A 17,503-nucleotide genomic window follows, 5' to 3' on the forward strand; every position below is an offset into this window, starting at 1 on the left:
TTCTAATTATTATCCATTTACATGGTACTTTCTAAAATTTTAACATTGCCACTCACACAGGGATTACGTCTGAAACGAGCGCTGACGAGTTCTGGGCGTGAGCTACAGGTAAGAGAGCAGATGATTGCAACATCATTCTTCCGCAGAACGGCTTTGCAGTAACCAGCAGTCCCGTGTGACAGACTAACACGGAGCATGTTTTTCTCGTCTGGAGTATATAACCAAAGTAGATTCAGATATTGTCAGACAGCACTTTCTTTTGGGGGACGTCTGGATACCTCACAAACGAGTAAGTAAATAATTTCTATGAATTAAAAATACAAAGATACTACGGTTTTACCAAAAAGACCTTGAGCGATTTTTCATTTTTTTCATGGTGTAGGTTATTATAATACTTTACAGCACCATATAAGTAGTATATTGAAATGTATGTATAGGCCTGGAGTACAGAGTAGGCTACCATATTATTACCATCAGTGAACTGTGGTAAAAAAATAAAAAACAAACAAACAATGGTACTGAGAGATGTTTTTTTTTTTTAAGCTTTAAAGTGTTACTACAGATACTGTGGTGGAACCAACCCTTACTCTCTGTATAGAGTATGTATATATATTTTGACAGTCTTCGCATAGAAGTCAGAGGTCATGTAAAACTTTAAAACCTGTATTTTCTACTGTCCTGGTTTTGTTAGTTATGACCTCACCAATGCTTATTACCTAGAGTAACTTCCCTACACTAATTCTTCCCTTTTCAGCTGAACATTAGCATGTTGTAGACATACAGTTTCCATATGGTTTCTTTTTCTGTCTTTTTTTTTAAGGGATGATGCAGCATAACCTTTGCAAGTGACATCCAAATCATGATACCACCACCGCCACCACCACCACCTAATGCCCCACCTCCCCCTCCTCCTCCACCCCCTGCCCTCTTCTCTGATGGAGGCTCGTTTACCAGAGGCCCAATGCGGGCTTCTAGAATGCGTAATTTCAATTGGGAGGCCATTCCTAAGGACACTGTGCTTGGCAAACATAACATATGGACAGCTGAGAAGACCAGTGAGTTTGAGTTGGACACCAAAGGTATGGAGGAGTTATTCAGCCGCAATGATCAGAAGCTGGTCCAGGCCACAAACCGCCGCAGTGTACGCCAGTCCCCGAGCAATACCTCAGGACCCGAAAAGGTGAGTTCAGGTAGAATGTACCAGAAAAGTTGTTCTGTACCTGCAGACTTACAGTAAGTGGGTGTTTCCAGACTCGCTTCATCAGAGATATTTGCATATGCTTACATTAAGCTTGTCACTGGGGTAGGGTCAGTGACTGTCCCAGACGGTCTGTAATAGAGATGACTATTAGTTAGTCGTAACCTCACTTAATTTCTGTTTATTTTGGGCTTTATAATTGTCACTGCAGTAATGATTACAGAGCTGAAGGTGATTCAAGCTTCATATATTTTCATGCTGCATGCAGGAGTTGTCATAATTGCTAGTTTTGCATAAACCGTTTCTTTATGGTCACTTATCTTTCACATAGTGTACTGCAGAGTATTACTAAAGCTACTAATACATAATCTAACCCTTTAATTTAGTTGTGTGTGTGTGTAAACCAATGGATTTAGGTTGATTCAATGATGTTAAATTATCTTTTTGACTTGAATAAAATCTATAAAATTATAACTAACTGTTTTACCTAAAATAATCTTTTGACATTAATAAATTCTATTAATTTATTTTAACATTAAATGTTTTTTAAAAAATAAATAATTAATAAATGAATCATAACAAAATTGCATGTTATTACTTTTTATTGTGTAAATTATGCATGCTATCGTGGATCAATTACTATTTTTGTCATAATCTCTCTCTTTGGTAAATTTAGTATATTGCATAATGATTTCAGCAAAAGGTGCCTAGGTTATGACATTTTGTCAGAGAACATCTATTTATAAACTGGCTTTACTTCTGCTAAAGTCACATGATACAGAACTAATTGATAACTATTGGTAAAATCAGGTAGATAAAGAAAATGAGAAGTTTACTAAAACGAAATTGAAATAACAGTGATTTCAAATTAGGACTGCCGTGTTTTCCAAAAAAATGCCATGTGATTGTTTCTCAGCATGTTGTTTGGAAAGATTTTACATATTTTAATGACGTAATCATGATTTGTCATGCTGTGGCCCACAGCCAGAAAAAACATCCTAGTAACTAGATTTGATGGAACTTTCTCTTGCAAATAATGCTTAGAGTCATTCAAAAGACAACGATGAGGCATTTATAGACGCCACTCGACTGTGTTTGTCCTTTGATCTGAACTCTTTTTAAAGGTGGAGTGATTTCTTCTTTTCTGTAAGTGTTTACATAAGGTGGACTCCACCGATATTGAATAGCTTTCATTTCAAAAACACTGATGCAGAACATCTCATTTTACAACCGTTGAATCACATCATCACAACGTTCCGGTGATTATTTTTAATGCAAGAAATTAATAGGCAGGGTTGTTGGTATTCATAAATCATCATTAGTTTTTCATAGTTCATGGTTCAAAAAAACATTAGGGTGGAGTAAATACTTAGTACAATCTGTTTATGTTAATGATGTAATATACATAAAAAACAACTGATCTGATAGCTGTCTTTGTCAAACATTATTCATACAGTATAATGGCTTTTTTCCTTTGCCAGGTGACCATCCTCAACTCCAAGAAGAACATGAATATTGGTATCTTCCTCAAGCAGTTCAAAAGGTGAGTGTATCACAAAGGTGTATTAAGAAAAGCTCTCCATTTCATCAGCAGATCCTAGGGTGGAAACGCGTAGTAGTCATATGATGGATTGCTCACATGTCTCTGCAAGCCAGATACATTTTTTTCTGACAACATCAGGCAGTCCATATCTTTTCTACCAGACTAAAAGCATGAAGAAAAGATGGGGTTTGCATTATTTACTTCATCAGCGGTTCCCTTAATCATACAGTGTTTCATCGCAGATATTGATTAGTTGATTGTGATGGTTTAACTTTAATGAATACATCAGCTTTGAGTTCTAGAGCTTGTGATACCAGTTTGGTGGCTTGTGTGTAACTTTAAAAAAGCAAGATTGGGCTTGTCTAGTCCCGGTATTTTTTATGGTTGGCCAGGAAACGGAGATTAAGTGTATGCAGCAGTCAGAACAAGGTGAAGTATGACTCGCAGTGTGGAAGTCCATATGTTGGCCACTTCCTCTATACTGTTCTTACGGATGTGCCACTTGTTTTGGAGAACAATGCTGAATTTAGAAATGAATTTTATAATATTATCAGTCTATTTAAAGATGGAGTGTGTCTGTTCCACTAGCAGTGAAAGTATTGATTGATTACATACAAGTTTCTCAGACATTCCCCGCAGTTGCCTTTGGATGGACAAACAGGTAGTTCTGCCCCCAAACTCACACCATTGGTTGAGTCACTGTTGCTGTGTTGGGCCGCTCAGACAAACAGAGCAATGTTGACTGGAAAATTAACCTACAAATATCTTTGTAGGTTAATTTCACTGCACATTAAACGGTGATTGAAGACAGTATTTTAAGATAGAGAAATTTAATTTAATGCATATAAAAATGTTTTACTTTATATTAAAATGACTTGTGATAATAACTTATGCAGCTACTTCATTTGAATTACAAGCCTGAAAAAAATAATTTAAAAAAAAGTAATAATAATGTATGATGCATATTTTATTTAATTTTTTATTTTCATCTGCTTTAAAGTTCATAAGGAAGACTGGGGTTTTATATAGTGATAATAGGAGAGACCCAGTTCCATTCAATCTGAGAAAAATCTGAGATTTTGTAACTTCTGAAATAGTCTTTGGAGGTCCTGATCTGTAATTCTACTACATCTTTATCCACAGGTCTGTGAGTGGAATGATTGATGACATTATCAATGGCAGAGGAGAAAGATTTGGAACCGGGAAACTGAAAGAGTTGTGCAAACTACTGCCAGAGGATGGAGAGGTGGGTGTAATATATGGATCAGGGCTTTAGTTAGACTCGTTGAGCAATTCCAAGGCTTTGATAGTGTGCCAATGGCATTTGAGTATACATTTGTGTACTTCAAAAACTAATACGTGTGTCTTATGCAGCAATTTCATTTGAATTGTCAACTGAACTTACTGTAATGTATTGCGTTTGCTTCATTTCATTAGGTGCGTCAGCTTCTTGATTTTAAAGGAGACTATTCAACTCTCTCTGAAGCAGATCGGTTCATGGTACAACTTGTCAAAGTTCCTTGGTGGGTGTATACAACCACAGAAAGACAAATACACACTTACACAACTGTACAGAGAGCACCTTCAATACTAAGCAATTTGCACAGTGCAGCTCATGTTTCTTCTCCATCGCCGGGTATTGATTATCAATACAAGACAGTGGATTTGTAGGTCACTGCAAATTACTCTAAATGTGAGTGAACTTCATATATACCATCATGATTATATTTCTTTGTTTGTTCTTCCTCTAGCTATGAGGAACGGTTGAACAGTTTAGTACTCAAAGAGGAATTCCCCCATTTTATGGATGAAGCGAATCACTCCATTGCAGTTATGACCTCTGCTGGACAAGGTATGATTGACATACAATTGAAACCTTCTGCTAAGTCAACATGCCCTCTTCCCTTTTTTTGAAGCAGGAAGTCACACCTTGTTTCTAGTTTTCAGTAATTGCTTATGATTAATATATATATATATATATATATATATATATATATATATATATATATATATATATATATATATATATATACACAGTTGTGCTCAAAATTATTCATACCTTTGGTAAATACGATCAAAGAAGGCTGTGAAAATAAATCTGTATCATTAATCCTTTTGATCTTTTATTTAAAAAATGTGCAAAAATGTAGTCTTTCATTGGAGAATAAGAATTTAAAATGGGAGAGAAATCTCATTATGAAATGTTTTTCTCTAATACACATTGGCCACAAGTAATCATACCCTTTTATTCAATACTTTTTGCAACCTCCTTTTTCCAAGATAACAGCTCTGAGTCTTCACTTATAATGCTTGATGAGTTTGGAGAACATCTGACAAGAGATCAGAGACCATTCCTTCATCCAGAATCACTCCAGACCCTTTAGATTCCCAGCTCCATGTTGGTGCTTCTTTTCTTCAGTTCACCCACTCATTTTCTATAGGGTTCAGGTCAGAGGACTGGGACAGCCATAGCAGAAGCTTGGTTTTGTTCTCAGTGACCCATTTTTGTTTTGATTTTGATGCTTGTTTGTGGATCATTGTCCTGTTGGAGGATCCAACCACGGCCCATTATAAGATTTCTGCATGGACAGTCAGTTTTTAATTTTTTATCTGTTGGTATTTGATAGAATCCTTGATGCCATGATGCCAACAAGATATCCAGGATCTCTGGCAGAAAAATAGGCCCACAACATTAAAGATACAGCAGTATATTTCATTGTACACATGGGATACTTATACTTATCCCTGTGTGCACCAAACCCATCTTGAGTGTTTGCTGCTAAAAAGCTCATTTTTTTAGTTTCATCTGATCATAGAACCCAGTCTCGTTCCAGTAGTGTCTAGTAAATGAATATGCTGGAGTTTGTTTTTGGATGAAACCCTCCTGAACAACATGTAGTGATGTAGGTGCTGTTTGATAAATTTTTTTTTGAGGCTTTCTGACCCCAAGACTCAACTGTAAATTCTTCAGCTGTGATCACTGGAGTGTCTTTGGCCACTCAAACTATCCTCCTCACCTTGCTTTAAGACAAAATAGACTCACGTCCTCTTCTAGGCAGATTTGTAACATTTTTTTGTACGATTTTTTCTTTTAAATTAGCATTTTTATCAGGCTCCCGTTTCAGTAATTTCACTTTAAAGAAAATGTTATTAGTCAATTATCGAATGCCTTATTTGAAAAAATGTCAAATAATATATCAAATGATCTAAATAATCATTTTAAAATAATTTGCTAGAGCATGACTAAGTTTGATTCCCAGGAAACATAAAAACGTCCAAAAACATGTGTAGTACTTTGTTTATTAGTAATTGTGATTTATTTTATTTCACCTAACCCACATATGAAATGATTTACATTATTTCCAGAGCTGCTGGAATGTGCTGATCTACATGCAGTCATTCGCCTGGTCTTGAAGACAGGAAACTACATGAACTCTGTGAGTACAATCATGCCACTGTATCTAGTTATGCTTGTTAACTGTGATTAAAGCCAATCAAACTCAAAACAGCATAATGCACTGCACATGTGAGTGTGTTTACATTTTCATGAGATCCTAATCGTCCTTTCCTCACATCCACCAGGGAGGGTACGCTGGCAGCGCGGTGGGATTCCGGATAACGTCTCTTCTCAAACTAGCAGATACCAAAGCCAACAAGCCTGGAATGAACCTCATGCACTATGTTGCAATGGTAGCTATGATGTTTAATATTATACTGTGATGCCAGGGCCACATAAGAAACACAGCTTTATTTCCATTTGAATTCTTTTCTCCTGTGTCTGTTCCCACAGCAAGCCCAGAAGATTGATGCATTGCTGCTGAAGTTCCCAGAGCACCTACAGCACATTGGAGATGCAGCAAAGTAGGCCACACATTGCTGTTTGAAAAATATTGCACATTTTATGTGACTAATTTAATTGTGGCTGATTATAAAAACACACGTTACAAAAATCTGTTGATAAAGCTTTAACAATTAAAAACAGTGTTATTTTAGTATGCTTTATATACTATTATGGTATATATTAATATTTTGAGTCATTTTGTTACAGTATGTTCTTTTGTCATTTTTATTAGTTTTTGTTATTTTTGGTAAAATATTAATTATATATCAGTTTTAGTTGTAGACATTTCAGTGCTTGTACTTCAGCCTTTCACTTAGCTGTCAAAGAAACATTTCTAATTTTCGTTGAAGTTTAAGTTTTGCATCTAATATTCATATGTTTTCTTGCTTTATTAAAAAAACAAAAACTTTTATAGTTGTAGTTAACAATAATGATTGTAACAACATTATCAATTTGATGTATTGAAGATAGAATCTCAATCTTGCTTCATCTGTAAAGCTCAGCTTATTGTGCTCAATACTAAATTCCAATGTAAATGCAAAAAAGAGTGAAATATTTTCTTTATCTTCTGCAATACAGGATACATAAGCAGGAAATTGAGTCTGATTTCCAAAAGGAAGTGAATAGAGTCCAGGTGGCAAAGCAGAATGCTAGTAAACAGCCAGATCTGGAAGAACAGATGAGGGATTTTCTGCAGGTGAGGCATTTTATGTGTCACAAGTCCTCAAGACCTCTTTAGTTTATCTCTGAATATGAGCATGCAAGTTTTTTTGTCCAAAGTCGCTAGGTATGGTAACACTATTGAGTCTATTGACTATTGATGTGCTGACACAAATGTTATTGTTAAATAAGAGTTTCTTCAATTTAGCTTTTCTTTGTTCTTTTTTTAGAATGCAGACACCATGTTAAAGGAGACCGAGGTGGCCTTCAAAAACCTTTCTGCCGTGAGTGATTCGGTAGCGGAGTATTTCTGTGAGGATCCAACTCAGTTCAAACTAGAGGAGTGTTGCTCCATTTTCTACTCTTTCTGTGAGAAGTTCAAACGAGCGGTTCAGGTAATTGCGCCGTCTAAAGATGCATTCTGGGAACTGGGATAGTATGTGTGAATTGATGTACTGAACTGAAATGAAATCTGGAAATGTTTTAGGATTGTGACATTTTTCAAACAAAGAAGAACAAAGTTGTGCCATAAAATGAAGAAGAAATACAATATACACGACACTAAGTTTGGAAAGATTTTTTTAATACATGGGTTCATTATGAAATGAACACTTAAAGGGATAGTTCACTCAAAAATTAAAATTCTGTCATTAATTACACACCCTCATGTTCCAAACCCATAAGACCTTTGTTCATCTTCGGAACACAAATTATTCTTGTGCCGGCTCCTGCGTCAGAAGCACCTCACGCACGTGTCGTGGCACTCTCATGAATGGCGGTGGAGACCGAAGAAAGAGGAAATTGTCGAATAAAGTCTTTTTTTTTTTTTTTTTGTGCACAAAAAGTATTCTCGTAGCTTCATAAAATTATGGCTGGACCACTGATGTCACACGGATTATTTTCTTACGACTATGTTCTTACTACCTTTCTTGGCCTTAAATGTGTTAGTTGCATTGCTGTCTATGGAGGGTCAGAAAGCTTTTGTATTTGATCAAAGATATCTTAATTTATATTCTGAAGATGAACGAAGGTCTTACGGGTTTGGAAAGACATGAGGGTAACATAACATAATTTTCATTTTTGGGTGAACGATCCCTTTAAGCAAGAACATTAAATTGGTCATGAAGTTACACGTACAGGTATATTGTTACAATTTTTTTTTTTTTTTTTTTTAAATGTCTAGTTCTATAGAACTTTTTCTATACTAACCTTTACCCCAAAAATATGAAGTGACACAACTGTTTTCAGTATTGATAATAAGAAATATTTCTTTTTTTCAGTGATTTTTGTTTATATTATTAGTATTTTATTAGTGTTTAGATATTGTCACTTTAAAAAGACAAAAAAAAAGTTTTGCCATGATTTCAGTAATGTCTGCCTCAGACGTCTGTAAAGATATTGTTCATTCTCCTCAACCAGGTAAAAAAAGAGTAAAAAAAAAGAATTAATGACCTTATGCCCGTGTCATTTCTCTTCTCCATATAGGAGAATCTTGAACGAGAAATGGTAGAGGTGAAGCGCAGACAGCGAGAGCATACTCAGACCGCGGCCAAGCGACGTTCCACCGCCACCTGCTCCTCACGAGACAAAGACATTGAAGGAGTTGCTCTGGAGTCCATCCTACAGAGGTTCAACAGTCGCCAATCCCGCCGTAGAGTCGGGACCAGTTCCTCCTCACGGTGCAATCTAATTGAGACCACCATTCCGGAGAAACGCACCACTGACACCAATGAGGTCAAGAGAGACCGCTGGATCAAAAGGGCCATGCAATCCCCTTTGATCAATGAGAGCACTGATAAAGATGAGACGCCCAAGCACCCAGAGATTACAACCTCAAACCCGGAGCAGAAAAGTGTAGATTCCTCAATCAATCAACGTGTCTCTGTATTCACGGTGCAGGAGGAGGAAGACGTGCAGACAGAGATAGAAGTGCAAAATATGAGAGAGCTGTCACGGAAAGTTTTGCGATACCAGTCCAGTCGAAGTAGCGTTTCATCCGGCGAGGCCCTGTCACCGATCCTCTCTCCCAGTCAGACGTTCTTTCAGGAAGACAGAAGACTGCTGATCGTGACCATAGAAGAAAACACCTCTAAATCCAGCTCTCTGCTGCAGAACGGCCAGATCATCAATCGCCGGCACACAATCGCACTTCCCGAAGCCAGCTGTGGAAATAGCAGCCAAGAGGATCTATTTGTGCCTAGTAATCTAAATGCATCTCCGGCTCCCTCTATAGGTGTTATTGGAAAAGGGAAATCTGTGGATTGTGGTATGATTGCCACATTGCAAAACTCTACAGAGACTGTTGAAGATTCAGACACCAAGCCACTTAATTCTCAAGAGGAATCACAATCTGTTGACTCAACACAATCACAATCGGTCGAGCCGGAGGTGAAGACTGAAGAGACAGTGCCTAGCTTGCAGTTTAGTATTGGGAAGAGAAATAGCCAAACAATATCATTTAAAAGCACTAAAGAGGGCTTCAGCCTTATGTCTTTATTTAAGCGTTGGCGTGAAAAAGACAAATCAAAAGAGCTTGATTCTGACAGTGTAGACCCATGATCTTAAAAAAAATCTGTTGTTTTCTATTTAATCGGGCATTCATGCTAGGTGTCATGCTGTGTTTATGGAAAACAAGCTTGGTGCTTTGTCACTGTTGCTTGCTGAAACAGTGAATAGACATTTATTTCCATGTCTACTATAAAAGGAGAAAAAATAATGCACATGAAATTACACAGCATCTAAACAGTGTTGAGATCAGTAGAAAATGAGGTATTTTTCCCGCAGTGTGCTTGCTTCAACACAAGGGGGCAGTACATGACATCTGTATCTGCAAAAAATGAACCATTCACAATGCCAAGACTGAGTAATTATCCTTATTTCATATTATATACTAAGCAATCAAAATAGCTGGTAAACCTTTGAACCTTTGAAAATATGTACTTTTTTGAGTACACATACAATGTATTGCCTGATGAAGAATTTAATGTTTTATTAGCCTACTATTAATTGTTGTTATTATTATTATTATTATTATTATTCTATTGATCTGATGTGGCTCGTACCACATCATATTTCTGAAAATTGCCTCTGAATGGTCATTGTAGGTCTGAAATGATGACAGACCAGTCCACGGATCAAAACACTCGCCTACATGATGAAATTGGGAATAGAGAGTTTCATGTAATTTGTGGTTTTCAGTGCTCTAGAAATGAAAGAAGGCCTTTTATTTGAGTCATTGCTGGTATAACCTCTGCATTTGATTCTCAATATAAGATTTCTAGAAAATTCAGAGACCATGTTCCAGTTAGGAGTAAATCATACACTATGATGTTTACGTGCATTTTTATATGGTGTTATTTTTCTGTTTTAGCCCAGCTATATTTATCTTTGTGTGTGTGTGTGTGTGTGTGTATGTTGATGTGACTATAACAAGATCTCCTGTGCTACTTGATGGTCGTGAATGTTTTAGCCTGCTGAGCTTCTGACTAATGAGGGGGCTTATCCTCGATAAATCATTGAGGCTTAGTTAGGGAGAATAGATAACGTCATAGGGTCCCCATAGGTCTGCATTAGGTGGTCTAAGTGCCTTCTAGACAGCCCGAGACCCTGTGGGGGTGGAGTTTTGGGGGAAGGGGTGTTTGGCTGATTGTGTGAGTGAATCCTCATCAGTTTCAAAGACCTGAGAATAAAGGGTCAAGCAATGATTGAATGTCACAACATGCAATGTTTATAGGACAGCTGATACTGAAAATGTCTCTGTCCGATTTAAAAAAGCTTTTAAAAAAAGCCAAGGAACTGTGTAATGTGTATGATTCCATGCTGTTACAGTACATGTCTAAATGCTGGATGCTGTTTATTTCTGATGCTTGAATTGTTTAGAGATGTATTTAATTTCTTTAAATATATATGAATAAACAGTTCATAAATTTAATTACCGAATTGTTGGAATGATCACAGTATACTTTATCACAGTATAAAAAACACAAAATTATGAAATTATTATATAAAACACAACATTTTGATTAACCAATATTTAATAGCATAAAAGAAAATATAAATGTGATAAAGATGAAATAATTTAATTAGTTAAATTATTATTTTTTATAAAGCAAAATGATCATTACAAGTACTGTATATAATACATTGGTTGCAAGTATAATGGAAAATTTCATTTTCAAACTTATTATTATTATAAAACAAAACTTTAACCAATATTTTATCTATTGGTTGGAAGTGTGATAAAAAAAAAAAATTAATATATAAAAAAAAAAAACATCAGTTGTCTTTGTCTTTCTTTTTTTTGGCAGAGCACTCCATGATGCACATGATGGACAAATGTGTAATAATGTTAAGTCTATGTCTTAATGTCTGCTGACGTGGCTCGGGAGACAGTCTGCCTCTGCCATCTGGCTGCCTTAGGCTGGATGCAGTCTCCATAGTAACCACCACCTTCATAATGAAAGCCCAAGACTTCAGTCTTACCTCCCCCACCCAACTGTAAACAAAGCCCAACCCCTAGACTATGCAGCCTCATAACCCCACCCATACAGCCTTACTTTCACTCATATCATCTATGGTCATACATGTTTTTTTTTTTTTTTTTGGCAGAATTGGGTTTAAGAAAAAAAAGGAGCAGATGTTTTCCTATCTTAAGACGTCTTTCCAGGGTGTGTCCTACGATGTCGCCTCCCCTTTGGGATTAATTAGTGTTGTAATATGATTGCAGTTATCTTGTAATTTCTTTCTTTCTTTTTTTTTACGAACCGTTTGGGTGATTGGTAACTTGTTAACGCACAAAACACTTGTTTACACATACAGGCATTTACCTTTGTATCCTTCCGAAAGTGTCATGAACAAATCACTTGACGAATCTTTTTTTTTTTTTTTTAAGATTCAAAAGATTCAAATCGCTGGAATCGACCAAAAGCCCCACAACCCTCTTGAATCACCCCTTTTCAGATATACATTTTAAATAATTACATATTCCAAAATACGAACACGTATTGGTTACCGTAGCTCCTCCTATTCCAGTGCTGACCAATGTACGAACATCTTTTGCATTCGCACACGCCCACAATCTCACTTCACTGTCCCCTCCTTACCGACTCTCCCATTCGGAGAAAAGGACTGCAGTTTTTCATGAAAAAAACGCCGTAAAAACCGGATTATTTATCGGATATTGACAATGAAAAACGCTTTCTCCCGTTATTAATGCTGACTCTTCTCTAAATCCGGCCCAAATTTCACGTGAGTACACTAGTTTCTTACCGTCGCCTCTTCTCAAATTAGACTCATTTTGTCATTGCGGTGAATGCGCTGATACATATGTTGAATAATTCATTGACATTTGTGCAGGAGACGAGCATCTCTGTGGCTTGACGGCTGAAATCAGCCTCTGTTCTTTGTAAACGTTACCCACGGTTTTTACAGCGTTTCAGTGTCCACCATCTCCGAGGATGTGAGGAAGTCTTAAAATATCTGCAGGATGTAGAGTCGCCTTTATGTCATGGGGCTGTGCTTTAGGTCAACGAGTTTGATACTATCTGTGACTGTCTTCATGTTCCATTGTTTCACTGTGAATGTCATACCATCACATAATATTTGCACTTCTTCTAGCTGCTAGTGTCCTTAGGCTGTAACCACTCCTGTATAGACTTCTTTTGTCTCTAGAAGTACATATTTTGTAAAGTTCATGCAAGGCCTGCTGATAAATCATCTGAATTAGGTGCATATTCAGGTGACTTGTATGATGCATATTTTAAATGACACTGCATGTCTTTAGCAGAGATCTACTTTTTTTTATTAATTTTTTTTGGATACTGATTTAATCTGATTCTTGTATTTTTAATTATGGTCTATTTTTGACACAATGTAAACAAATAGTCATTTTACTGCAACAAAAACACTTAATGCATTTTGATTGTTTAAAAAATATATATTGTTGACACTATCTATATATCTATCTATCTATCTAACTATACAGATATATGGAAGTCAAAATGATCAACCTCTTTCGAGTATTTAGTACAGTATTATTATTACTGTAGGATTTAGTGCATTTAGTTTACTACAGATGCTATACTGAGAAATCAGGTGCAGTCTTACTGTACATATAAATGGCTCTTCTTCTCTGCAGAATTTATTCCCTCAAAAGTCTGTCTCATGGCTTTTACAGTTTTTTTTCAGGCAATTTCCTCCATCATGCACCATTGCTCATGCATGACATGAATTTCACTAGAGAAGTGGAAAAAATTCAGACCCTTATAGAGTTTATGCATTAGTTGTTTTACTATTCTTGCAGTTTGTCAAAGCGAGTAAAAGACGTGTTAAATATTTCATCTGGTGTAAAAGCAGCGCAAGACTAATTGGGGTTGTTTTAAAAATGACAGATTTGTTGGTGACAAAGGCAGGATAATTATGCTGGACAGGTTGCCATGCTGTGTTGATACATGCAGCAATTGAATATGTATTGTTGATTTGTTGTCCACATACTGAAAGACTGCCTACACGATCATCAGACAAGCGTGGCATTGGATGGATTTGATACAGTAATGCTATTCATTTTCCAAGGAGATGGTACTTTTGTGTTAACATGAAGAGACTTCATAACCCCTTTTCCATAAATCTTGTTCTGTATCCTCTTTTGCTATCAGAAACGCCTATGTAAAGTGGGAGTCTGCTAAAATACAGTAGAGACAGTAGTCTTGCGAAAGTTTCACGAGCCCTGTCTGCTCAATATAGCAGCTGTTGCCCACTTTGGCACAGTAAATGCTCAGCTGTTCCTTTCACGGTGTCTTCATCTGTTTGAGAAGAAGGATGAAAGTGTAGTGTTTACGTCAGCAGTTCCACATTTTCCCCCAGTTACAGATTATGCATTATCTAACTGCATTATCACTGACATGTAGAAATATTTTGCTGCAGTGGTGTGAGAATCTGCTTTAGCTCTGAGTAGGATGTTAATGCATATTCAGTGACCTTTTGTTGTTTGCTTTCTAAATGCTGCTGAATTCCGAGCCTGGCAGGTTGGATAGTGAGATGCTACGCTGTAAGTAGACTTAGACCCCATATGTGATGAAGATAACATGTTATTGGTGTTGAACGTGATGATTGCAACAAAATGAAACCAGACGCTGTTGATGGTGCATTTTATCCAACAAGAAGAATAGCTGTGGAGAAGTCAATATTCTGCTTGTCATGTTATGTTTAGTGTCTGTACAGGGATTGGTGAAGGTTCACGCTGGACAGATGCTGACAGCTTGATGTTAAGCAAAGAAGACAGACAGACAGCAGCCCGTTCCAGGTGAATCGATGCGCGGGAGTCACATCTTCGTGTGAGTGACAGTTTACTCTGCAGTCCTGCCATCGAGTTGACAGGGGGCTGGGCGGCGCCCAGTGGTCTGGAATATTTTGACCTTGTGCAGAATTTAACTTGTTACACACAAGTGCACTCATGCATCACAGTAAATCCAATCATGCTGACTAGATAGTGTGGGATTGATTTTATTGGATGTGTTGGATCTCTCTCCTTCTTAACCTGTGCAGTCGAAGCGATAAGACATAAAAAATAAGACTTTTTTGGAGCCATTATAAAGTAGTTTTCAGATTGACTGGTATTGTTACAACGTAATGATTTTTCATTAATGTTTAATTTCTGTTTTTGACAGCATAAGAAATTAATAATCATTGGACTACAAACATAAAAACCAACCAACCACACACACACAATAGAACATGCAATATATTATAATATGTATAATATAAATAAAAGCATGCCTTTTATATTTATGCTCATTTAGTTTGCAATTTAAATGGTTGCTTAATTTACATTTTTAACTACTGTAAAGGTTAAGGTTGCTAGTTTCTCTCTTGAGCATGTATGTAAATACACATAATTTAGGGAAATAATACAGTGTTATTTTACCCACAAAGACTGTTGTTGTTTTTTAAAAGAAGAAATAACCAAGCTATTTGAAAAGTGTAAATCAACATAAAAATAACACAATTACAATTGTCATATTTAATCAATTATAAGTTATTATAAATTCCCAATTAAGTTGAAGTGTAAATATCAGTAATAATTTATTAATTAAAATGATATCCTATTTAATGCACCAGCAATATCTTATTTGATGCAATAAATAAATAAATTTACACCATTAGAAATTCATACCATTTATTTAATACAGTTTATTTTATGAATTGTATAAAAATTATTATATTTATAAATAAATTCATATTTAAATAAAACAAACAAACAAACAGGACATGTTTTCCTCCATCTGCTTTCATGCCCAGAACTGTTTCGTTATGCTACTGTAGGTTAGTGCAGATGTCCAGATGACCACACCACACTGCTGGTGGACACAAGTTTATATAGTGTGACTAATGACTGCTTTGGAAAATGTGGCATAACTTGTACTGCAGCAATTTTCCCCTGCATCTTATATCATTTACCAAAAGACAAATGGATTCATTTTATCCTTCTGCTTGTTACAGTGTACTAATGAGTCAATATGGTGTTGAATAATTGTTGGGTAAATGATATGGAGTAACTGATAGGAATTATTGGACAGATTCATCCATCTGGTTTTAAGGATGCAGGAAGCTGTGCGGCGCAGCAGACAAGGCTTTCATTAGGCTGAACGGGAGCCAAGCATCTCCCAATGGACTTGGCATCTGGGCCGCCGCAGCAGGACAGCCATGTCTTCATGCCTCATAATAACAGCGCTGTTTGGTTATGCAGGATCTGATGTGATAAGAAATTCATGAACTGTCTCGTTTGTGATGATATTCAGTCGTGGTTGGGTGTGGATGAAGATCAGGGTTGATGTTGTCAACCTCTTCTCTTCCAACAATAGCCAGTGACTGTTAGTTCATCTGATGGTAGATCCGAAAGAGTGACATCATTGTCAGAATAAGCCACTCAGCATTTATATGACACTGATTGCATTAACGCTCACACTTCAAACAATGCTCTTGTATTTGTGTTCATCTACTTTCACACCAGTTTCCCCAGTAGTTTTTCTTGATTAATGTGAAACGTAAATGCTCTACTCTTTACTGCTAGAAAAGTATTTTTTATGCAAGACAATAGTTTAATTTTAGTCATATTTACACTCTTGTCATGGAAAAAGAATCTTCACATATTCTTGACAGATCATAACATCATACTGACTGTCTTTCAAGCTTCAAAAATGACAAAAAAGTCAGTTTTAACTGGACTTGTGAACAAATCTTTTATTTTAGTTTGTTATATTCATTGAACAGTTGATTCCGTTCACAAATGGAACTAAATTCTTTGATGAATCAGACTGGGTTGCGTTTCCCAAAAGCATTGTATGCCTAAAGGCCCATTAACACCAAGAATGATAACTCTTTTAGTATCTACACCAGTGGATGATATTGTCTGTTTATTCTATGCGCACGTTCGTCGTGCTCGTTATAGCAGGATTGATTCTGATTGGGTGTCAATGTTTTTTATCGTTCATCAGCTGGAAAAAATCGTTCTGAAAGTGATTCCAATGATATAGTTTCTCTGTGCCCTTTATCGTTATTTTTATCTGCTATTCTTTAATATTAAGAACAATTTTCAGAACTATATCTTTATCGTTATCTTTATAGTTATTGTCCTTGGTGTGAACAGGCCTTAAATAGATTGCAAACACTATTGGTGCCAGTGGTTTCAACGATCTACTTAGGATTATGATGCTTTTGGGAAACACAACCCTGTTCTTGAATTCAAATCACTGACTTAATGATCTGATTGATTTATAAATGAATCTTTCAGTCCAGTTTGTGAACTGGATCAACAAGAAGCAGTTCTTAAAATATCATATGACTTCAGAAGACTTGCAAATGTAGCACATGAGTCATACAGACCACTTTTATGCAGTGTTTTGTCCTTTTTGGATCTTGACAGATGTGGACGCCATGAACTGTTATGAAAGAAAATTGTTTAAAGATACTTTAAATATCCTCCATTTGTACTCTATACAGAAACTGAACTATCCCTTTAAGCAGTGCAATTATACACTCAAATGTTAAACACAGCGCCTTGAACTTTGAACTTACGGATTCATAGACGGAACAATAACACTAAGATCATTGCTCATAGTGCATAGTCCAACTGTGAAATATATCATGCAATATCCTCAGTCAGTGTCTGCGAGCCATTTTTAAAGCAGTCTTTTGTATTTGTTCATTATTCATGGATAGACAGACCGGATGTGGATGCAGCGTCAGGAAATAACTCTTTCATTCC

At 36.3% G+C, this 17,503-nt stretch overlaps 2 protein-coding genes across 3 annotated transcripts in view; both read left to right on the top strand.

Moving 5' to 3' along the window:
- The first annotated feature begins 38 nt into the window (after window positions 1-38).
- fhdc4 (FH2 domain containing 4) lies at window positions 39-11,264 on the top strand. 2 transcript variants are annotated; one of them, XM_058744795.1, is made up of 13 exons: window positions 39-108; window positions 183-289; window positions 821-1,180; window positions 2,680-2,741; window positions 3,885-3,987; window positions 4,179-4,264; window positions 4,493-4,593; window positions 6,108-6,178; window positions 6,324-6,431; window positions 6,532-6,602; window positions 7,162-7,279; window positions 7,473-7,637; window positions 8,728-11,264. In XM_058744795.1, the coding sequence occupies exons 3-13, from the start codon at window positions 860-862 to the stop codon at window positions 9,799-9,801; spliced, it is 2,280 nt and encodes a 759-aa protein (XP_058600778.1). In that variant the 5' UTR covers window positions 39-108; window positions 183-289; window positions 821-859; the 3' UTR covers window positions 9,802-11,264. The 2 variants fall into 2 exon arrangements, with proteins under 2 accessions (XP_058600778.1, XP_058600777.1); XM_058744794.1 differs by lacking the exon at window positions 39-108 and having other exon boundaries at window positions 115-289.
- Window positions 11,265-12,325: 1,061 nt separating this feature from the next.
- Window positions 12,326-17,503, top strand: part of trim3a (tripartite motif containing 3a) — a 30,771-nt gene continuing 25,593 nt past the window's right edge. The window contains exon 1 of the mRNA XM_058799585.1: window positions 12,326-12,489. The gene's annotated coding sequence lies outside the window, so the exon portion shown is untranslated. The remainder of the gene's footprint in view (window positions 12,490-17,503) is intronic.

The sequence above is a fragment of the Onychostoma macrolepis genome, chromosome 15 (genome assembly GCF_012432095.1).
Source record: "Onychostoma macrolepis isolate SWU-2019 chromosome 15, ASM1243209v1, whole genome shotgun sequence".
Taxonomy (NCBI): Eukaryota; Metazoa; Chordata; class Actinopteri; order Cypriniformes; family Cyprinidae; genus Onychostoma; species Onychostoma macrolepis.

What these genes read in the sequence shown, in the direction of transcription:
- fhdc4 (XM_058744795.1), top strand. Translation starts at nt 860, where the DNA reads ATGATACCACCACCGCCACCACCACCACCTAATGCCCCACCTCCCCCT. An exon ending in TCATGCACTATGTTGCAATG is followed by an intron (nt 6,432 to 6,531) that starts GTAGCTATGATG and finishes CTGTTCCCACAG; the next exon opens with CAAGCCCAGAAGATTGATGC. An exon ending in AGATGAGGGATTTTCTGCAG is followed by an intron (nt 7,280 to 7,472) that starts GTGAGGCATTTT and finishes TTCTTTTTTTAG; the next exon opens with AATGCAGACACCATGTTAAA.